Source organism: Podarcis liolepis (assembly GCF_965112155.1).
Source record: "Podarcis liolepis genome assembly, chromosome: 16".
NCBI lineage: Eukaryota > Metazoa > Chordata > Lepidosauria > Squamata > Lacertidae > Podarcis > Podarcis liolepis.
The window spans coordinates 24,102,381-24,126,516 of record NC_139567.1 but is presented as its reverse complement, the minus strand read 5'-3'; the positions used below and the strand labels follow the sequence as shown (position 1 = coordinate 24,126,516).

The 24,136-nt window shown below is 44.8% G+C and overlaps 1 protein-coding gene across 4 annotated transcripts; it reads right to left on the bottom strand.

The window, feature by feature from the left end:
* Window positions 1-726: 726 nt before the first annotated feature.
* Window positions 727-23,682, bottom strand: LOC310696056 (uncharacterized protein; the record flags this gene model as incomplete). Of its 4 annotated transcripts, none has more annotated exons than XM_083481202.1 (8): window positions 727-1,583; window positions 20,358-20,435; window positions 20,590-20,669; window positions 20,877-20,993; window positions 21,142-21,179; window positions 21,650-21,729; window positions 22,743-22,871; window positions 23,561-23,682. In XM_083481202.1, 8 exons carry the CDS (start codon window positions 23,680-23,682, stop codon window positions 1,508-1,510), a joined length of 720 nt encoding a protein of 239 aa, XP_083337328.1. In that variant the 3' UTR covers window positions 727-1,507. The 4 variants fall into 4 exon arrangements, with proteins under 4 accessions (XP_083337328.1, XP_083337329.1, XP_083337330.1 ...); XM_083481203.1 differs by lacking the exon at window positions 727-1,583 and adding an exon at window positions 11,215-11,856; XM_083481204.1 differs by lacking the exon at window positions 727-1,583 and adding an exon at window positions 18,843-18,942.
* Between the last annotated feature and the right edge of the window lie 454 nt (window positions 23,683-24,136).

Here is a 24,136-nt window from a genome sequence, read left to right as displayed (position 1 = left end):
CACTGAAGGCACTGCCAACAATATATTGAGTCAACTGGAAAGCAGCAAACACTTGGGTGACTTATTGTCACAGTAGATAACTGGTTCTCACTTTCATCATTCTCTACCTCCCAACTAAAGCCCTAAAATATTTGGGACTCAGTTATTTGAAGGACCTCTTATGGCCTTATGAACCGGCCGCTGCCTTAAGATCTGCCTACAAGGCTTCACTTTCTGACCTGCTATTAGAAATGATCAAGTTGATGGTCACCAGGAACAGGGCCTCCAGTATCTTTTCAACTCCCTTCATCAAGCTTGTAGCTCAGAGTTGTCCCATGTTCAATCCCCAGCCCATTCTGATTCTGCTGACAGTGTCCCGACTCCAAACCCCAGAGAGCTACTTGTAGTCAACGTAGAGACAATACCGAGCTGAACGGATCAATGATCTGATTCAGTATATGTGATGATATGTGCCTTCCATTAGTTTATATTATCATATTTTTCAGGAATGATGCCCAGAGAAAATCTATCCCTAGAAATGTCAGGCCGTAGCACATTTTGTGGATTTAACAAATATACACATCCATCTACTGCTCTTGGGATACTTGTTTTCTCACCCACCTACCTCACTCGGAACATAGACACACTGGCTGGGTTTATATGTCATTGTTAGACTGTGCTGAGTCAAACTATGGTTTACCAGGATCACATGAATGGGCTGGCTCATGGAGAAGAGCTCACATCTGCTTTGACCCACCTCAATCCTTTTATTTCAGTGTGGGACAACAGCTAAACCAAGGGTTGTCTTAGTGCAGCCCTCACAGATCTGGTGTTCTCCAAAAGTTTTGGACTCCAACTCCTATCAGTTGACATCTGAAGCATACCAATATGGCAAAGGCTGGCTTAGCATGCTATCTGAACCTGGACTCACAGGTAAACCCTCTTCTCCTTAAGCACAAACTATAGCCAAGAACAAGCTAGCGATCTTCTCTCTGGGACGCTACACTTTAGAGCATTCCCACTGAACCTTAGCATTACATGTGAGTGCAGTACCACAGTTATCACCAGCTCTGTTTTTCAAAGTCATGCAGGAACTGCACTCACAACAATTGCACTCATGAAAGGTCTGTGCTGAGACCAGGATAAAATTAAAGTATCACAAGGAACTAGTTGCACAAGACCTGTCACATTGCCCAAACAGGCCACATTCATAGCAGACTGTATTCAGTGCAGGGTTTTTTGGCCCCACAATTTTTTTATTTTCTAGCATTCCAGTGAGATCCAAACAGATTCCAAATACAAAGACTATGGTAGAATTTCTACAGCAACTGCTTCATGAGCTGTGAAAAGGAATGAGGCAGGGTAGCGGAAGAAAGAGAGTATGTTCCTGACTCAGCAGAGCAACAACAGCCAAACTTCTTCTTTCTTGTTCGGCAAAATGGATGTCTAGGTACAGACTTTAATCTGCCTTCTCACCCAGAATGTTATGCAGAGCTAAATGGCTGTTGCTTAGAAACCCATGACATCACTAGCACTCTTGACAACCGCACTCTCCCTCTCCTTTACAAAGCTGGTTGCTGTTCAGATCAAACAAGTCATTTGTCCTGTTGGGATATAAGGTGAAGAGGTGGCATGGGAAGTTGGCAGCCTTGATTTGAGTCAGCAGAGCAAAATGATGGCATGAAGGAACAAAAGAAACAGAGAGACACAGAGAGACACACAGAGAGAGATGTTTCTCCACAATCCATTTTGTGCCTTTTGATAGCTAGGCCAGGGATGGGGAATCTGTGACCCTCCAGATGTTGAACTACAACTCCCATAATCCCTGAACATTGACCATGCTGGCTGGGGTTGACGGACATTGGAGTTCATCAACACCTGGAGGACAGGAACAAGGCCTCCATCCCTAGCTTAGACCTAGAAGCAGCTGAGGTTCAAGGTTTCACAGAACATACACCAGGACTGGGGAAACCTTGGTCCTCCAGATTTACTTTACTTTACTGCTGGACTACAAATCTCACAAGCCCTGACTATTGGCCATGCTGGCTGGGGCTGATGAAATAGGGAGTCCAAGAAAGTCTGGAGGACATCAGGTTTCCATGCCCTAATATAAACTGTGACCCTGTTAGGTCTATTGAAAGGAAAGAATAGGGGTCAGAACAAGGAAAGTTGTTTTATTCTCTGCCCTGTATTCATCACATGCAGCACTGTTTCTGCTCCACTGCAGTTCATCTTCTGTCAAAAAACCTCTGCCATTCATCTCACTGTCCCCTGTGAAATCACATAACTTGCACAATTTATGCAATGAATTACATAAATTAATTATGTAATTAATTACGTATATCACATTGCCATCACATTATTCCACCGCATTAATTTCAATGCAAAGGAAATGCAATGCAAATGGAGAAAAACATAATTATTATGTGTTGTTTGTGGACCGAAAGCAACAGCAACAGCAAATACTAATCATATTTACTGGATTGATTTCTGTTCTTGTCATGGGATGAATAAACAAACATTGTTTCCATCAGAATTCTCTTGCATCCCTAGTCACAACTGCAATTGCTAGGCCACTCTGGTGGATGCTGATGACTATTTCACTACACATTCACTGCCCCCAAAGTGTGGGAAAATGTCCCTTCTTGCTTGGAAGGGTGATAGAGAACCCATACTGGTAATCGTTTTTGCACACATTTGCCCTGGATGTATGGTAAAACTCTTTAGGCAGATGTCTTATTTAAAAAAATCAACACTTGGCAGAATAGTACATGGAGCCTGCACAGATTACTGTTTTGACACATAGTTTGCCATGCAGCTGCACCTGCCATGTGTTTTTTAAAAAAATAAAAAGTAAAAAATAAAAGCCACTTGGCAGTGTGATACAGGCAACTGAGCTCACCTGCAGAGCCCAAGATTGTCTGAGCTCATAGTATTTCTGTGAGCTCTGACAACCCACTTTCCAAGCCGTTACATGTACAACCAGTGGTGGCTAGGCCACACTGGGACTGGAAAGGCAGAAGGCAAGGAGGCCAACAGCAGGTAGCACCAGAGTCCATGACAGGTTGGAGAAAGGGTAATGTTGAGTGGAGCCAACAAACCCTGGTTTTGTCCCCATCCTTCTCTCTGCTGATTTCAGTAAGATTAAGGAGGAAGAAGCTGACAGCCAGGGCCAACCCCTAATCGAGTTGTACAGAAGAAGGCAGGTGGGAGCTGGCTGAAGGCAGTCTTAGGTTGTTGGGCCAGCTCCCCATTTGCCCTAATGAACCACATAATAAATTGCTATTTGGCAAATCACCATCTGCATCCACCTACCAGTTTGCCCATCAATGAAACAGGGTGAGTGTTTTCTTCTCCCTCTCACTAAGAGGAAGAGCTGTGATGCTTAACTAAAGGGCTCAGAGACCTTCAGATGAAAGGGATTTTGATCAAAGGCAGAAAATGGCTGAGCAGCACTCTGCAGACCTCGCAGCTCAGAGCTTTCAGGTATATACCACCTTCAAATCTAAATTGTTGTTTGTAGCAAGACTATCATCTTGCTATCAGTTTACCAGATAATATTAGAACAAAAGCTCTTTTATAGATCCTTCATTTCCCTTTTGCATGATCTGGACAGATTTAGATCCAGTTATTAAGATGGCTTTCACTCTCTTTTCTTAAAAATATGTGTGCATGCCCATTTTTTTCTCATTATATGGGAGAAAAATGCAAATGTAATTATAGCCACAGAATATTATGGGAACATGTATTTTTGGCTCCAGGTCCCTGCAGTAAATTTCAGGCATATGAACTTGGAGCTTGAGCCTAGAATTCAAACAGGAGGTCCTGTTCTGTTTATGACCAGGAGAGGATCCTAGGATTGATCCTAGGATTGACCTAGCCAGTCCAGAAGCACCACATGCCCACCAATCATATGGCCAGGGAAAGAATAAGACTCTCCACCAATTTGTGTTTAGTTTGGGGCTGTAAAAGTTGGATTGTAAAATTGCTGGTTTTTTTGTTTAATGGCTGTCTTGCATGGGAAGGTCAAAAGGAAGGTCAAAAGTGTTAAGGGGACATTTTGCATAGGAAGGTCTGTACAGGAGGGTCAATAGTTCAGCTAGGGGAAATAGCAATCTATTTTATTTCTGTCTGAGAAGGGGAGTAAAAATACTGTATATAAGCTGAGTTGGAAAATAGGGTAGTTAGCTGCAGAATTAAACACAGCAGCAGCTTGTGAAGTCAGAAATTTGAAGAGTTAGTGTGGGATAGAGGAGTTGGTTTTGTTGGTTTGCTGGTTTCCTTCCCTCACACAGTACAGACTACAGTCTATGGCATCACAGAGGCCAATGCAGACACCCTTCTGTTCTGTGTTTGAAGAGGATTTTGACGGGTTTAGATATAAATGCTGCCATCAGATTGTTGTCCTAGGTCCAACAATTGGAAGATATCACTCTAATCTTTCCTAGCTACACAAGTTATCTCTTTCTCAGCTCATTTCAGAAAGTGCTAGCATTAACCTTGAAAGCTCATAATGGTCTAGGATCGAAGTACTTCAAGAACTGCATTCTCCCACGTGACTCTGTTCATATTGTAATACTGGTTTCAGAGGCCTTACTCTGTCCCATTATCTTGTGAGGTTAGAAAGACAAGTAGCAGAAATTTGGCCTTTTCACTGGTGACACCAAAACTCTCAAATGTTTTCTCTATAAAGATCTACCAGGCTTCTTCTCTGTTCATTCTTCAATGTGCACTTTTAGTGACTAGTGACCTGCTGCTTTTAAAGTTTGCTCTGATGTTAACTTTGTCATCTTATTGCTGCTATTTCATGATATTAAATGTTGTTTTGCCATTTAATTGTATTGGTTCTTTAAGAATTTTAGGATGTCTTTGTAGCACAAAAGATGGAACAACAACAAGAAGATATATGGAAGAAGGCAGATCTGAAATAAGGAAGCAGAAGATCAGTGTGCTGTAGCCATTCCTGGATATATGGCATTTCATCCAAGGAGGGGGAAATAAAATGTTTGACTTCTTTCCCATTATTTTTTTAAATAGTAACAGAATTGCCCTGTCAGGGTGACAAGATTTAGCCTAGCCATGTGCAGTAGCTTTCTTTAAGGAAGATCATTCAAAACATTGATACCCACACTTGCCATCTCAGGTGATAGTCCAGCAACAGATGCATCACAGAAGCCTGCAGATTGTGTAGCTTGGCTACGAGATCCAGTGATGAATGAGGTGTATGAATAGTTATGAGCATCTGTGTGATAGATGCAGGGAGCTGATTAAACCATATTTAGTTTGTCATGTTAAATAATTGGCCAATTCCCTGAGCCTGGAGTATGAGCAGATTTGTGTGGTCCATAAATCAAGGGAAAGCAAATAAATAAAACTCACAAGAGAGATAGTAATAATAATAACAGACACAATTTACATTTTCCCCCATACAGAATCTCCTTACAAAGGGTTACCTTTATATCAGCCTGGCTGGCACAGCCACAGTTGGCTTGAAGTGACACAAACTGTATCCGATGAGCCCCTTGTCTTTCATGCAAATTTTGTCTTTCATGCAAATTTTGAGTGCTCAGTCAAAATATCTAAATGTGCAATGCATGGAGCCACATGCTAGAGGGGAAAGGAAATACCCTCACATCTCTAGCTCATTTGATGTGTTGAGAGAGTGAAGAAGGAAAAAAACCCCTCTTCAAGTCAACCTCAGTTCCTCATTCCAGACAATTCCAATACATCCATGCTGCATAGCAGGGAGTATCTCTATATGGTATAAGTAGGGAAGATGAGGATGATTTATATACCACTTTTCAGCCCGGAGGCCCCCCAGATGGTGAACCACATGCTAAAGCAGAATACAGTAAAATGCCATAAATCAATACAAACAAAACCACAGCATTGGAGGATTAGAGGAAAACTGCTCCAAGCTGTATGGAGAAAGAGTGCTTTGAGCAACCCAACACCCCTGAATTCATTCATCTTAAATTTCAACATGGCCTGCCCCAGACTGAACCATTCCATGCCTCTTGATGTGCAGATCAAAGTTCAGTTCTTTGGAGTTTGCACTTCTCCAAATTTTGCAATGAAGTTCTCAGCCTGATCCTTGTCTTCGGGGCCATTTTGTTGTTTAGTCATTTAGTCATGTCTGACTCTTCGTGACCCCGTGGACCAGAGCACGCCAGGCACTCCTGTCTTCCACTGCCTCCCACAGTTTGGTCAAACTCATGCTGGTAGCTTCGAGAACACTGTCCAGCCATCTCACCCTCTGTCATCCCCTTTCCCCTGTGCCCTCAATCTTTCCCAACATCAGGGTCTTTTCCAGGGAGTCTTCTCTTCTCATGAGGTGACCAAAGTATTGGAGCCTCAGCTTCAGGATTTGTCCTTCCAGAGAGCACCCAGGGCTGATTTCCTTCAGAATGGATAGGTGTGATATTATTGCAGTCCATGGGACTCTCAAGTGTCTCCTCCAGCACCATAATTCAAAAGCATCAATTCTTCGGAGATCAGCCTTCTTTATGGTCCAGCTGTCACTTCCATACATCACTGCTGGGAAAACCATAGCCTTAACTATACGGACCTTTGTTGGCAAGGTGATGTCTCTGCTTTGGCAATACCTATAAACCTGCCCTAATACAGAATCCCTTCTGTATCAAGTACCTTCCCAGCCCAGTCTATGTTTTGATTTTGTTACTTTGCATTACTTATTTTGCAGTTCCTTGCTGTTATATTTTCATAAATAGAAGCTTTCTTCCATAACTCTGTGCCTGAGTCTTTCTGAGTGTTTTATGGCAACTTTGCATATAATTAGAGAAACTTTTTGAAAATGAAAATGCCCAAGTGACTGGGACATGCCCCAATGCTGATGCTTTCATTTTTTATCTGCTTTTAGCTGTGACAACAAGAGAAAGGCTTTGACTCAGGGTATCTCCCCACCCAGGGCCAGTCAGCCCATTAGATAGACTGAAGCAGCCACCTTGGATGCTGGAATCCCATGGGGTGGCACCTCCATGGGCACCCCAATGACACTGCCACTTCCGCTGGGGTTGCATGGAGATGCCCTCCAGTGAGAACTTACTGGAAGCTGCTGCCACACAACCTCAATAAGTGAGGCTTCTGTGAGGGGAGCGACAACTTCCTGGCTTGCCTTGGGCACTAAAATGGGGCAGGCTGCCCCTGTCCACACCCTGCATGACAACAGGCTAATGAAATGCTGCCCAGAGCAAGACGGAGTGAAGAGGAGATTACGACTGATAAGACATCGAAGCCAAAGCAAGTGACGAATACAAATTGTCTTTTAGGGGAGGGCCAGTGGCAGCAATGGGCAGGTTGTTTGGAATTGGGAATGACTGGTATGTGCTGAATCCTTGCCTGAGTCACACAGAAGGTTACAGAGGTGTGTCTTTCCCATTCAATCTGCTAATTACTCATTAAGCACTACAGAAGTAACCCTCATGACACCTTCATCTGCATACAAATTAAATTGTCCAGATTCATTATCCTTGCTCTGCCTCAGCTGAACAGGAACCCAGTACTTTGTGGAGAGCTATTCCAATACGGATTGAATACAATGCCATGAGGTTCAGAGGGCAAACCCATTGTTATCTCGACTCTGTAAGAACCTTCCCTGCCCACTTGTATTGTGTCAGAGCTTTGTACAGAATGGAAGGGGCGGGAATTCTAGGGCATTTGGGTGAATAGGAGGAACAGGAAAATTATGTAAGATTGGATGAGGATGCCCACCTCAGTTACTGACCCTTGTGTGAACTGGTTTGAGGGACTGTTTTCCCCCCTTCTCTCTCTTCTATAAATTTTGGAAAGATGTCTGTCTGCTCCATATGCATTCAAACACGTCTTAAGGATCATCACCAGATTTAGCATGGCAATTCCCAAAATCAGGCAAGTTTTGGTCTATGTTTGGATACCGTTGGATTCCATGTTGAATTAAGATGGCAGGTTGAACCTTTCCAAACTGCACTGGCAGGACTGTGCATTGCACTTTCCTTAATAGCATTAGAAGGGAAATTAAGAAATAAAAAACTTGGGTTTTTTTCCCCCATTTATAAATCTCAATATGTTTTAGTTTCTTAGCATCCCCAAGCAGCACTGACTACTGTCTGCTAGAGCTTTTATAATGAAAGTAAGACTCAGACACAGGGTGCTCAGCAGCACAACTTCTGAGGTGTTTGAGAAACAGAGCCACTAAAACTCTTGAGAGCATCACTATGTGATCTAATTACTGAAGCACTATGGGCAGCCCATGGAAGACACAATTCCCCCCCCCCCCGCACAGTGTCCTGGTAATGATTCTACATCAGGGGCAGATAAGGTGGTGCCCTACAGGTGTTGTTGGGCTCCAACTTCCATCGTCACCGATTAAGCAAACACTCAAAGGGGGGAGACAGCATGGCTATTAGCAACGGAGGAGCAAGCCAATAGGGAGCCTGGGGCGGCGTGTGTGCTCTGCGCCCAGGGGCAGGGCCAGCCACCCATGGGGGCAGGGCCAGCCAACCGCAGGGTGGGGTGAGCCGGAGCAGGACACTCCATGGGGCCTCCAAGGAGTCTGCCAGCCTCCTCCCACTCAGCTGCCCTACAGCTGAGGGGGAGGCGGTGGGTGGACCATCTGGGGCAGGGCGGAGCCTGCGGGCACCTAAGCCACCACGTCACTCCCAGGAGAGACGCGTGGCCCCAGTGGTGACACCTGGGGCGACCCGCCCCCGCAGCACCCCCCCTTCCTCCGCCCCTAGCTATTAGGCCCTCCTTTCTTTATGGCAGTTGGGACACTGTCCTCTTTCACAAGTCAACTCCAACTTTTTTCCTCCATCCTCTCTTCCCTTCCACACACACACACACACACACACACACCAAAAATCCCTGGGTCAAAATGTCAGATTTCTGTAATGGGAGTAAATATGGTGAAATCAAGTACAGTGGTACCTTGTGTTACATACACTTCAGGTTACATACGCTTCAGGTTACAGACTCCGCTAACCCAGAAATAGTACCTCGGGTTAAGAACTTTGCTTCAGGATGGGAACAGAAATCGTGCTCTGGCAGCGCGGCAGCAGCGGGAGGCCCCATTAGCTAAAGTGGTGCTTCAGGTTAAGAACAGTTTCAGGTTAAGAATGGACCTCCAGAACGAATTAAGTTCTTAACCCGAGGTACCTTGGTTTAAAAAAAACACTCCAAAATAACCCCACTCTGTACATCCCTCTATCCTTTTCCCTGTCTCTCTATCTAGTAAAAAATAAAGGCAGTCCAAAAACAACATTGAAATGAATCTGGACAATTTAATTATCATGCAGATGAACATGTCTTGAGAATTATTTTGCAATTCTTAATGCATAATTAGCCATTTTAACAACAGAGGCTCCGTCCACAACCCCCTGAACAGCTGAGGTGAGCTCATGGCAGCTCCCAGCCACTCTCAATCTCATGTACACAGGCATATTTGCTTAATTTTCACAATATGTTCTGATTGTAGTAGCAGAAGGCTGTGGTGTGGTTGTGCATGCACACAGAACTTATGCTTTGTTGTGTCTGTGATTGGGAAAGTGAAGAATGTTTCAGCAGGAGAAAACTGGAGACTTTTTGATTCTGGATAAATCGCTTTAAACTCAAGTTGCACCTGTTCCTCCCAAAGGCTTATCTTCTTAAGAATATCAGGCCACATCTGCGCTATATATTAAAACAGCACTTTAAACAGTAGTGGCTTCAACCAAAGAATTCTGTGAAATTTAGTTTGTTAAGGGTGCTGGGAAGAGGGATTGACCATTAAAGCACTGGTTTTTATAGGTGACTGGAATGGGGTGTGTGTCTCCTAACACCTCTCAGCCCCATTAACAAAGTACATACAGTTCCCAGGATTACTTGGGAGAGCTTATGGCTGTTTAAAGTGGTATTATAATGCCTTAAATGTATAGTGCCGGTTGGGTGTGTGTGTGTGTGTGTGTGTGTGTGCATCCTTCTCTGGTGTACATTTAGGTAAATGTATATATATGAACACTCAGGTACTATACTGTGCCTAGCTTGCTATTTCATGAATACACACACACACACACACACACACACACACACACACACTAGATACAGGTAGATAGAGTGCTTTTTCTAAAAAATGTTTAGGGGTATTCTCATCTTGACTCAAGAAAATCACCATTTTATAGTTCAAATCGGGGGGAAATAAATATAGTAAATGGACAAAAGTACAAAGATTCACAAAATGCTTAGGGGTATGCGTACCCCTGCATCCCCCCCCCCCGAAAAAAGCACTGGATAGATAGATAGATAGATAGATAGATAGATAGATAGATAGAACACACACACACAAATAAAATAAATCCACAAGGTAAAATAAGACATGGAAAAAAACCCAATTGTTATACAATTGTGTAAAAAAGAAGAAAGGTGAAAGATTGTTATTGTCAATGGTTTTTTTCTGGGGGGACGCATACCCCTAAACATTTTGTGAATCTAAGTTTGGCCTCATTGAGGGGCAGTATTTCACTACAAGTAGGAAAATGAGGATACCCCTAAACATTTTTTTTAAGCACTGGCTTTTGTACTTATCCTAATCTTTCCTGAAGCTGTCTAATTGTCTTTTAAAGCTTTACAGGATTTGTTGCAACATTTGAGCCTTTCTAGGATAGTAAGAAAAAACTTGTGTAAGGTGGAAAACATGGTAGAAACATGCATGGTGTGAAGAAAGGGAATAGAGAGAGGTTATCCTCCCCCTTTCTTAATATTAGAATTTGGAGTCTTCCAGTGAAACTGAACGATAAAAAATTTAGGATGGAGAAAAGAATTCACATAGTAGCACGTGGTTAAACTATGGCATTTGTCGCCAGAAACTACAGTAATGGCCACCAACTCGAATGGCTTTCAAGGGAGATTAGTCAAATTTGTGCAGAATAAGGGTAGCTGTGCTATATCGTTTTTGAATTATGGTGCTGGAGGAGACTCTTGAGAGTCCCATAGACTGCAAGAAGATCAAACCTATCCATTCTGAAGGAAATCAACCCTGAGTGCTCACTGGAAGGACAGATCCTGAAGCTGAGGCTCCAATACTTTGGCCACCTCATGAGAAGAGAAGACTCCCTGGAAAAGACCCTGATGTTGGGAAAGATTGAAGGCACAAGGAGAAGGGGACAACAGAGGATGAGATGGTTGGATAGTGTTCTCGAAGCTACCAGCATGAGTTTGACCAAACTGTGGGAGGCAGTGGAAGACAGGAGTGCCTGGTGTGCTCTGGTCCATGCGGTCACGAAGAGTCGGACACGACTAAACGACTAAACAGCAACAACATGCTATATCATGAGAAAGGCTCATCTAGTCCAGCATCCTGTTCTCACAGTGGCCAACTGGATGCCTATGAGAAATCCATAAGCAGGACAACAAGCAGTTTCCAGCAATTGGAAAAGGCTGGAGATACTATCTCTTGTCATGGCCTTTGTCTCATTGACCTGATTCAGAAGGCTGTTCTTATATTCTTAGGCAGATAGTCTATTTGTAAACAATATCAGGCAAATACCCCTAGAATATCTGGAAAGTATTTGACATCACATTTTGCAGAAGGAAATTGGAGGCGAGCATTGTTTTCAGCAGTAAAAGGATAGATCTTTGCAATCTATACCATTTTGACAAGGAAGAGGGGAAGAGGGTTTCCAGCCCCTCTTTCTGATTTTCCCACAGGAGCCAACCACTTGAACTATGTTTATTACCAAAGGCCTCTTCTCATTTTAGCTGGCTCTTTCGATATCAGCTTGTTTAGAAGGTGATTGGAAGAAAACAGGAAGCTGCCGTCTTTAAAAGTATTTGGCAAGATTTCCATTTGCCTGGCCCATTTGATCTTAAGTCCCCTGGGAATTTGGTGAACGTCCCTTTATGTTCCTTTGGTTGCATGTTAAGAGGCAAGGAGAAAAGGGAAGCAGATGAGCTTGCAAAATAAGCCCTCCTCCCATTAATAGTCATCAGAATCTTCCTCAGGAAAAGGAAAGAAAAACATTGATCTTATGTCTGCTGACTTTAATGAGACTGCCCTGCACAGGACGGCAGCTGTTCTGTCAATTAATGGGACTGTAAACAAATGCATCATTTGTTTATTTATTTATTCTGTTTACATCAATTTTCTTTGTTTTAGGTGAGGGAACTGTTCTCGCATTTCCAGCCGGCTTCTCTCCTCTCAATTTCTGGGCTAGTTCTGACTGGCTGCAAAACACTTTTGTCCCCCCCCCCCCCGAGTTTCTGGGATTGTTTTCCATGAAGAGTATTGTGACAGAATGTCAGGGCCAGCTCTGTCATGAGCCAAGCTGAGCCACTTGCCTCAGGCCACAAGATCAGTAAGGTAAAGGTAAAGGGACCCTTGACCATTAGATCCAGTCATGGCCGAATCTGGGGTTGCGCCGCTCATCTCGCTTTATTGGCTGAAGGAGCCGACGTACAGCTTCCGAGTCATGTAGCCAGCATGACTAAGCCACTTCTGGCAAACCAGAGCAGCGCAAGGAACACTGTTTACCTTCCCACCGGAGTTGTACCTATTTATCTACTTGCACTTTGACGTGCTTTTGACATGCTAGGTTGGCAGGAGCAGGGACCGAGCAACAGGAGCTCACCCCATCGTGGGGATTCGAACCGCTGACCTTCTGTGGTTTAACACACAGCGCCTCTCTCTCTCTCTCTCTCTCTCTCTCTCTCTCTCTCTCCCCAAGCCCCTTCCAGGATTTCAAAACAAATGTGCTCCTTTGAAAGCCACTAGGGGATAGGTAAAAGGCTCCATTTAGGGTTTGTTTTTAAGTTTCTGTTTTCCCCCAATATCAAATTCAGATTTCCACATCAGCTTGCAATTTGTTTATTTATCTGTTTATTTTGAAAAAGCATCCAAGGGACATTTTTTCCATCTCTTGTGGCAATGCCCTCAGGTCTCAGTATTCTGGTCCTAAGTTTATCAAGAAATATAATCTGTTCAAGCTTCTCCGCAACTGTTATTATTGAATATGTGGACAGATCATATGAAAGCTTGTCCAGCTTTGCAAAATGTACATGGACAGTTCCCCAGGACAGTTCGGTCGACTAGTGCTTAATAAATGGTCCTGGCCCTGTCTTGCACACAGAAACCAAAAAATGCTGGCTCCCTCTAAGCTGTCAGTGAGACACTTTCTCCTCCTTTCATATTTCAACATTCAATTCCAACACATCCATGCAGATCAAATTTAAGAGGCTGAGATTTTGTTGTTGTTGTTCCACCGTGGTTAGTTTAGGTGGGAGAAAATTATGGGATGGAGACGACAGTTTTGATCAAATTACAATGGTTTTTCAATATATGGAGTGTGGTATTACATCTCAGAAGGGCCCCAGGGGAGAGGGTGGGGAAGAGCAATCTCTTTTCCCCATGACTAGGTAATTTCATACACATCAGCTCAATAAAAATCAACCGAGAGGACCTGGAACATCTATTCTATTCATCTATTAGGCATTATGGGGCTGCAGATACACTCCCCTGTGAACAAGGAACAAGGCAATTGGAGCATTTGCATCTACAAGGAGCTCTTAATCCTTGCAGTCTTTCATAAACGTAATATTGATTTTGTTATTTATACCCCACCCATCTGGCTGGGTTGATTTTGCCCCAGTAGAAAAGGGATAGGATCATGTCCAAAAGGTGGGTTAAGATAAATAGATAGAGAAATGTTTTTCTGCATCTCTCATAAGCCTAGAACTGAAGCTGAATGTTGAAAGATTCAGGCCAGACAAAATAAAGCGTTTCTTCACACAATGCAGAGTTAAGCTACGGAACTCACTCCAACAGGAGGCAGTAACAGCCTCCTTCCAGCAACTCCTGCAGCCAAGCTGGTGCCAAATGTATTGCTCTGTTTTCCCGTGGACCACTTTAGCGAGGCTGAGAGCGGAGTTTTTATTGTATGGGCAGCTGAGGACCTACAAACACACTGCCCAGGCTTGCACCCTGAGGAGGTCATGCTGTTGCTGCTAATGCAACAATTTGACTTCACCCCCAGAGGTTCACCCCCTTGCCTCTCAAGACAGACAGATGCCAACATATGCCAGGCATCTTTTGGGTCCTTCATCCCCCTGTCTTTGGAGTGAAGAGCCTGGAACCTGGAACATGTTAGCTGGTAGGGCCCAGAAAACCTGCTCGCTATAATTGTACTTTGTTAATTGTATTCTGTGTTGAGAGCCTAAAGGTAAAGGACCCCTGACAGTGAAGTCCAGTCGCAAACGACTCTGGGGTTGTGGTACTCATCTCACTTTACTGGCCGGCGTTTTGTCCACACACAGTTTTTCCGGGTCATGTGGCCAGCATGACTAAGCCACTTCTGGCGAAACCAGAGCAGCGCACGGAAACACTGTTTACCTTCCCACCGGAGTGGTACCTATTTATCTACTTGCACTTGATGTGCTTTCGAACTGCTAGGTTGGCAGGAGCAGATTTACAAAGACTGATATACAGTACCACACACAGTCAATAAATAAATCTCTAAGAAGTATGTGTTTCTAAACAAAAAAGAAAAAAAATCTCAAAGTGGTTTTTCTGTTTTTGTGCTATTATATTGTTGCTTTTATGCTGTATTTTTGCATGCTTCTTAGAGGTTTTAAATATGAAGCAGTTTAGACATGCTTTGAAATAAATAAATAGGCAACATGAATACACCTGCATGTGCAAACAATAGCCGGCTTCTGGGCACGTGCCATCTCTGATGGCTGCGAGACACATATGAAAAAGATGGTTGACACAGAGTCCCTTTGGTACCCAAATTGATTTGAAGCTCCTTTGGAGGAATTCATTTGTCTGTGCTGCAGGAAATATGCTGTGAGTTGATATACCTTTCTGTTGAAGTGCCAGGAGGCTTTGACTAGATAATAGGATATGCTTGTCCTTCCAGACGTCATTGGATTGTAGAGTATTCTGCCAGGGGAAGCAGTTGGGACAAACACATGCTATAAATGATTTTGAAGCAAAGGTGGGGATTTATTTAACTTTGGGCAGAGTCGGGCAGCACATTTTCCAGAAGAGAAGCAACATGAACACCACCCAAAGGTCACTGGTGGATTCACGGCACCCTGGGGTTATCACCGTTAAAATTATGGTGCATCCATATCTGAGATCTTCATCGGTTGCCTTAATTTTGCAAGCTGAAAGTGCATTATCTGGGATAAATTGCAGAATCTGCTGATTATTTGGTTTGGAGGAAATGACAAAGTGGTGCAGGAGGCAAATGTAGAGAAGCATGTTTTAGGTTGGATATAGTTCTGTTTATTTTATAATAAGGTCTAAGGGGAGCTAAGCTGGTGCTGTTTATATACTCCAAGGATGTGGGGGGGGGACTAGTTTAATGTAGATTTTTCTGGCTTCCACTGTGTTCATTCTTTGTAACTCAATTACTAGTAAATGTAAAGGAATCATTATGAATAAATCTAAAGAAAGTAAAGAGGAATATAACTGAACATATCCTTACACTGAAGGGATTAAGGGATTGATCCGCATCCTGGCTAGGGAAGTACAAAAACCGCTTCTTCAATTTTATAAATACTGATTGCTGACAATTCTTTCTTCTTGCACATACTGGCAATACATGTTTGGGACAAAGTGGATACAAATAATTATCATGGGGGTACTATTATTGACAGCTGATACCTTTTTCCTATTACACAAAAGCACAGACAGCGGGATAAATTAATTTGGATCTGGATCCTTTTTGCAGTTCCAGCTTTGTTGTTCAAAAACCTGCAGAATTAAGCGACTGCTGCCCATCCCACAATTCATTTATGATTTACACACATACTCCAGAATCAAGACACAAATCTGCAGATGGGCAGGAGTCTTTCCCCATCCCTATCTGGAGACATTGGGGATTGAACCTGGGACCTTCTGCATGCAAGGTAGACTCTGTCACCAATCTAAGGCCCTTCCTCATAGGTAGGGGTGGTAAATGGATCAGCAACTGTAGAAAAATAAGGAAGACAGAGTCTAGGAATGGACAAATTTCAGTTTTGGTTTTTATCCATTTTCCCCTTTTCCAGTCTTAAGTTCATTTCTGCATCAGTTTGCAATTAAAAAACAAGGTCTTCATGGAAATTCACCAGCATTTGAGTGCATCTACATATTTATATATGCACTTTTGCAAAGCAACATTCCGTCATTTATTGCATTTTTGTATTTTTTTTTGTATGTCCTTTTCACCAATATATGTATTTTTCTACATTTTTTTTGGCTGCAGAGCTTCCTCTCAAAATTTCGATATATGCAAATTTCAAAGGATGGCCGCATTTTGGTTTGTGCATCATTTCAGGACATGTTTTCATAGAACTGTAGAGTTGGATGGGACCTTGATTTAGAGGTAATGATAGAGCTAGCAATAATAACAATAATAATAATGACAAATGGTAGCCCATTAGCCAGATGTTCATACAGAGGAAGTTAATAGTTGCAAGTCTGACTCCTGGGTGGCTGAAGGGGATGCCTTTCTCAAGATGGGTCTGGAGATATGCAGCTACTTCCAAAGGGGCAGTGGGGAGATTGGGGTGAATGACAGCTTTTTTGGGACAAGCAACATCTTTTGGAGTCTGGGGAATGGCAATATGCTTGATGAGTCACTGGGTTATTATTGGCTCTTGGAAGGAAGGTGTTAACGGTAGCATCCAGTCAACTCATTTGTGAGGCAGCCTGCTTCCTTCCAGACTCTGCTAATTAGACCTTTTGGGATTTGAGAATTGAGAGGCATTGGGGGGTTGTTTGTGTTTGTATTTTATGAGCCGTCTGCAAACCAGCCCCCTCCCCTCCATCCATTCCACTGATTCAATTGGTTCTGTCAAATACTCTCTTTTAAGCATCCTCTCTGCACACAGGTAAATGTAAGGTATGAACTGGTAACACACAGGTAGGGCCAATGTGATCCAGACCTTAAAAAAAAAGGCTCAGAAATTTGCAGGCAACCTCAGTACAGCAAACATGGGTTTTCCCCTTGCATCTTGTGAGGTGGACTAAGGTTGGGATATGGTGACAGGCATTAGGTGGCTTTGTGAGCTTTGTAGCCAGCCAGGAATTTGAGTCTCCTCAGTTCAAATAAGAATATAATAAGAGTCCTGATGGATCAGGCCAATGGCCCATTCCATCCAGAATACTGTTCTCACAGTAGCCAACCAGATACCCATGGGAAGCCTGCAAGGCACAGGAGCACTTACCCCATTTGTGATTCCTAGCAACTAGTCTTCCAACATGCAATCTCATTGGAAGGCCCCATCAATGGATTTAAGTATCAGTTCCTAGCTGCTGCAAATTTAGCACTCTGTCTAGCTCACCACACTGCCTGACCATTGACCCATCATCCAATAGCATCGTGTGGGGGGAAAAATATGATAACCAAGCAGAGGGGGGAATTGAATGACCTGCTTGGAGAAATTGGCCCACTAAAACCCTGGGAAAGGGCTGTAGCTCAGTGCTAGAGCATCTGTCTTGAATGCAGAAGGTTCCAGGTTCACTTCCTGGCATCGCCAGGTAGGGCTGGAAGGGAATACTGCTTGGGAACATGGCAATCCGCTGCATCTCTATGTAAACAGTATGGATCTAGATGGACCAGTGGTCTGATTCAGTCATAGGTGCCGAGTGTGTGGGGCTTTCAGGTGCTTCAACCCCCACAACACATTCCCCATGAAGGGACAGGGCACCCACAATTTTTTGTGGCGGTGCCATGCATGCTGCGGGGGGGGGGGGCGCCCAACGTCAGCAGGCCCAGCAGGGGAGCATATGCTCCTGCCGAGCACACCCCCAAGGGAGCCCGCTGCTCCCAGCCCAGCCGGCCGCACTGCCCAGTTGAGGAGAGGTGCAGCCAACTCCAGGAGGCCCTGGAGTGGCTCCGTGCACTACCACCAATCACTGACGGAGGAAGGTGGGTGCGGTGGGTGCGGTCCGACCCAGGTGCCCTCCCTGAGGGGGTTGACATTGCTGTGCTGCCCCCCTGGGCCGCCGCTCACCACGTGCGGCACCCCCCGGGAAGCTCACACCGCCCCCGGGTGCACACCACTCTGGGTGCCAGAGCACCTAGCTCCGCCTCTGCCACCACATGCCTCCTTATCTTCTGGAGGCCCAACGAAGCCCATCACAGCTGCGGGAAGGCCCAACAAGGCTGTGGGAAGGCCTAACAAGGTCTGCTGCAACCACAGGAAGGCCCAATGGGGCCCATCGGGCCTTCCTGCAGCCACAATAGGCCTTGTTGTGCCTTCCTGCCATAACGGGCCTCCTCCTGCCATTTGACATCACACTTGCACCACCTGTGTGATGTCACAGGCCTTCACCGGGCACCCACAAAATGGGGCAGGACCACCTATGGATTCAATAGAAGGCACCTTCTTCTGCTTCCTATAAGAAATACACTTCCTAAGAAGAAGGGTATGCTGCAACATTTTGTTGCAACTCCCCCTTGCTATGGCAAGTATAGCCATGGTACAGAAACAACTCCACCTTGAGCAAACTTGTAACGCATAGTGGGGGAACCCACAGCAGCTACTAGACTAAGGGCTCAACCACACATCTCTTTGCCCCATTTTCCCCTAGTGAAACCCATGTTTTAGAGCTGAATCAGAACAAATGGTAATTGGATCTTCCATGGACTGCTGTTTGTTCCCATTTTGTTCTAAAGAGTGGGTTTTCTGGATGAAAGTGGTGGGGCAATTGCTTGGACTTTCTAGACACCGTTCAAGGAGATGTGTGGATGAGTCCTAAGTAATTGTGCATTTCTGAGCTGCAGCCCAGGAAGCCCTGGTTTGTTCCTTGTCCCTTCTACCATGTTTGTTGGGTCACCCTGCTGACATTGACTTGCTAAGTTTTTTCCCCAGGATGATACAGCTGCACAAGTCACCTGCATGCTCAGAGGATTTCCTCTTCTTCTTTTTGATTCTCTCAAAGATGGAACATCAGTTCTGGTTGAATCCAAGCATGACCAATTTCAGCCTGAAATACAATTTCTCCAAGGAGAAGCAGATAAACAACATAAGTGGAAGTTTGGAAAGGAAGCTGCCACTCAGTGTTGCAACGCACAGCTGGAAAAGCAGGAAGTGACCCAGAAAATGCAGGCACCTCTCCCCACCCTCCGATGCCAGATTTGACATAATATCATTGCCACACTTAATGCAGACAAAAACAAGTTTGTATTGGAAAGGAATAGAGTTAACCGAAGCATAATGAACCGCCTTCTATAATAAGGACTGAAACTCCACGTGAAAACATCTGTTTTGCATTCAGAAGGTCCCAGGTTCAATCCCCAGCATCTCCAGGTAGGGCTGGGAATGTTCCTCATCTGAAATCCTGAAGAGCTGCTGCCTATGCTCCTAACTAAAGACTAAGAGGAATAGCAAAGCATAAGGTTTCACAGACTGAAACCCATTATATAAGATTCATAAAACATTGTCACTATGTAAATATGGAGATAGAGCAAGGGTGAAGAACATATGGACCTCCAGATGCTTTTGGACTCAAATTCCCATCATCCCTGATCATTGGACATGCTGGCTGGGGCTGATGAGAGTTGGAGTCCCACAACATCTGGATTGCTACATGTTCCCCATGCCTAGTGCAGAAAAAAGAATGTAAACAGGTTAGATGGAAAAGGCAAAAGCTTCAATGTTTACCGAAGAAACAAAGGGTCCATTCCTAGCAGTAGGTATGAACTGTGACTTCACTGCCATGAATAGTTATGGTGCATATTTTGCATACATTTAAACTTGAATGTAATTGTTGGTGTTCTTTTTGCATCCGATCTGCAAAAAACAGCAGCAGGACCAGATTGCCATCATGCGGGGCCTCACTAAGAAGGCCCCACAGCAAGCGCTGGAGATGCCCCTCGAGCTCCTGTGGGTGATGCCCATTTTCATCCCAGCGGGTCCTCGGAGTGGGAGGAGGGGGAAAAAAACGAGATTTTGAGAGCTTGTAATGTGTGGGACGTGGGTGGCCCTGTGGTCTGGACCACTGAGCCTCTTGGGCTTGCCGATCAGAAGATCAGCGGTTCGAATCCCTACAATGGGGTGAGCTCCCATTGTTCGGTCCCAGCTCCTGCCAACCTAGCAGTTCGAAAACACACCAAAAAATGCAAGTAGATAAATAGGTACCACTCTGGCGGAAAGGTAAACAGCGTTTCCGTGCTTTGCTCTGGTTTCGGTGTTCCATTGTGCCAAAAGCAGCTTAGTCATGCTGGCCACATGACCTGGAAAAACTGTCTGTGGACAAACGCCGGCTTCCTCAGCCTGTAAAGCGAGATAAGCGCCGCAACCCCAGAGTCGTCTGTGACTGGACTTAACTGTCAGGGGTCCTTTACCTTTACCATTTTAATATGTGAAGGAGAAAGGAAGAGCCACATAAAGGGAACTCAAGACTAACAACTTACCCCCTGGTCCTCTTCATTGTCTTCATCTGCAACTGCCTGAAAGGCAGAATGCAGGAAGGTCCTGTGAGCTTCATGAAGCTGGAGGGGTGGAGGGGAGAGTGTTAGACTCTGCCTCCTCCAAGTGTCCCTTGTCCCATTCTCCCTCCTCCCACCACTATTCCCCACACTGAGCTTATCCCAGAGCCCTGCCTTACCACCTCAACCCCCACCCGTTAAAAGAAACACAATTCACCTCAACTGGAAGAAGGCTTCAAGGGCCAAGGCAAGGATCCCAGGGCGGTCCTCAAACTGGTCCAGGTGCCCCAGGATATCCTGAAAGAGAGCAGAGGAGAAAAGTCAGATTGCTCTGCGGGCATCAGGACAGCTTCAACCCCAAACTCCAGGCTTTGCTTTCTGCAGGAATGGAAAACTCCATGCCCTATGCCTACACGGTTCTCTCAGGCAGTCCCACAACATGTTCCCCAAATCCCATCCCTGGTTCTCCCACTGTAAGGGTAACTTACACAACTTTGCACTCACCAAAATTCCTTCAGCAGCCAGATGTTTCGGCAGCTCAATGGTTTTGAAGCCCCTCTGTGCTGCCTCCATACAAGTCCCTATAATCTGGACCAAGAAGAGCTTTTCAAGGTCCAATGGCTGAAATGGCAAAAGTCAGGCAAAAGTTCATAGTGAGGTGAGGGCTTCTCCACTTCAGAGACTGCAGAACTGGGGACAAAGACCACAGTCAGTGGGCAGAGGGTCTGAGGGATCCAGTCCCTACTCTTTTGTTTCCCCCAGTACTAACCTCAGGCTCTGGAAAAGCCTTGAAGAGCTGTGGCACAACTGCAACAAGAGAAGGACATGGGGACAGATTAGTTCATCCCTTAGCAGCTTCCAAGATTATTTCAAGAATCTTTTCCTTGATTTCCCTGCTTCTACACTCTTGCGACAGGAGTGGCAAACCCCAGGCCTTGGGGCCCAATCTTGACCAGAATGTGAGAATGTGGCCCTCTAGTTGACAACTGTCCCCCAGCCCTGTCCTATCAGCTGCCTCTGCCTTTTGCTTCCACTAGAAATTCTTCCTCTCCTCTCTCAGTCAATAGCGTCTTCAGCAGACCCCACAAGACTGGCTGGCCACTGGGGTGGGTTTCCAGATGCTAGACCAGATGAGCCTTGGGTCAGATCCAGCAGTCTGGCTCTTTTGATATATTTTTTTTTAATAGCTTCCCCTCCCCCACAAATCCTATACCCTGAGCTGCCACCCTAGCCTATTCCTTCCCTTCCAAAAATGGCGCTGGGGGGCACTTGCTCACCTGGTGCCACAGGCTGTTCATGGCGCTGGAGCGGGGCCACTTTGTTGCTCCTTTTTAGTGTCAGAAAATTTCTCAGTCGCCTGAGCGTAGAAGACATGATGCAGAACAGAAATACGTTTAGCCTAATAGAGACCTGCCGGCACATCCCTACCAATTGCTTCCATCTTTCTGCCGTTGAACGAACTGTAGGACTTCCTAACAGCTGCAAAGAGGCAGCCAAGAGCATTCAGGGCTTGCAGAGAAAGGAGGTACTAACTCCTGCCATTCCAGGACCAAGAGAGCCTGGCTACCATAGTTCATGCCCTGGTTGCTTCAATACTGGATTACTGCCATGCACTGCATTAAAAATTAAAACAAGTAAAATTAAATGTAAACAATTGAAATCAAATAAATCAAATAAAAGTCAAAATGAGAAAATCAAAATAAGAAAATCCAAATCCAAAGCCTCTACAAAATCTCCTTCCGCCATCCACACCCACACCTCTATCTCTCCTGATCTCTCCTCACTAACCCACAGTTTACACCTGTAGCTGGTGGCTTTTAAGGAAGAAGCAAGAGATGTCACAAAGGAGGGCAAGTCATTGTTACCATGGCAACCCACCCACCTTGACCCTGGGCCAATCTTGCCCCTCCTGATGTTTCTTCAGAACTTTGAAGCACCTGCTGTTCTGTCTGCAGCTTTGCTGAATCTTCTCTTTTGGAGTTCATGCTTTTATATCAGATCATTCTTCTTTCAGCCACTTTTCCAAAGGGAGACAATCCCAATGTCCCTTTAAATGCAGTAGAAGACTCCCAAGTCTAGAGGTGTCCATAGTACAGGATTAGACAATCTGCTTTGCATGCAACACCATCCTCATCCTCATAGATAATCCTGGACAACATCTGCAGGTGGGGCCTTTTCTCTTTGGAATGACCCTTCCCAGCTGTTACAGCCTGAAGACTGCTATCTCTATGGCCATCTCCAAAAGCAACTTATACATAGCCCAATGGTGCATCTAATGTAGAACTGAATTTCTGAGTTTTATAGAGACAGCACTTTTAGCATCAGTATTCAAATGTCTATCCTCCTGATTGATATGGAATGGACTTGTACCTGTGTCCTGCTTGTCCCCTGTAACCTTGAGTTGTCTGGTCTCTCGGCAATCTGTAACAGAGTTCCCATTCAGGTCTCAAACACCTTTCGATCACCACCTTCCCCATAAAAAGAAAGGAGCGGAGTAACCTGCATGAGGGCAATGAAAGCAATTAGAGGTCTCCTGGATGGAGGGATTTCCATAACAGGACAGATTTAAAAAAGATTAGGACAATTTAGTCTGGAGCGGAGATGAGAGCATTGAAGATGGCAGTGAGTAAGAAAAGGTCAGGCTGGGCACTTCTGTTTATCCTCTCCTGTATTTGAAGGACGAAGGAGAGGCTGGTAGAAACCTAAGTAGGTTACATAAAGAAGCAGGCTTCTCTGCTATCCATAGCTATGCAGGCACCAAAATATAGATATCCTTGGAAATTCACTGTGATGCAGTTCTAGAACCCAAAAATGTGTTAGGGGAAATTGTATGCAAGAATGTGGACATTAGGGGAAACTGCATACAAAAAAATGTGCATATTAAGAGCAACGTATATTGAATTTTATTTTATTTATTTATATTTATATTATATATATTAAAATGCTGGTGAATTTTCATGAAGACTTTTTTTAAGGCAAACTGATGTGGGAATGTGGTGAACTGAGCTCAAGACTGAAGAAAAGAAGAGAAACTGGCATTGTGTAAGGAGATTGGAAATGGAGGAAAGACACAGATTTGGGGGTAAACCAAGGCCCCTCTATTACCGTATTTGCTCGAATATAAGCAGCACCTGAATATAAGCTGCACCTTTAAAACTGGAGGGGGGGGAGAAAAAAAGAAGAAATACCTGAATATAAGGCACACCCTTCCTTGCTGCTCCTGGCTGCATACGGAGTGGGGGGCACACTGCATTGCTGGCAGCCTTTCCCCCTTCCTCACTCTTGGGGGAGAGGACGGGGGACTACACATGGGGCAGGCACCACTTTGCCGCGCTCCTGATGCTGTTTGCCCTGCGCTCCTGGCTGCATACCGCAAGGTCGCAAATATAAGCTGCACTTTAATTTTTCACAGTCAGAATTTGGGGGGAAAGTGAGGCTTATATTCAGGCCAATACGGTAACTACAACTAAGGACCTAAGAAACACAAGTCTCAAGAGCTTGTACAAATGTTTAAACTGCTTAAGGGAAATTAGACCATGTGTGCAAACATCTCAACTCTCTCTCAGACTCCTAAGCCTGTAATGCAGGGGTGAGCCTACCCTGCAGGGAGGCCCTAACCCGCAGGGCCAAGATTTTGCTAAAAGCCCAACATCGTCCGATTCACTCCAAAGCAGTGCCTAACGCTGGGACTAGACCCCCTGCAATGTTTGGCGGTCAAACCCCCACATTTGACAGCATCCCACAAAACGAGCCCTCAGCGCCCT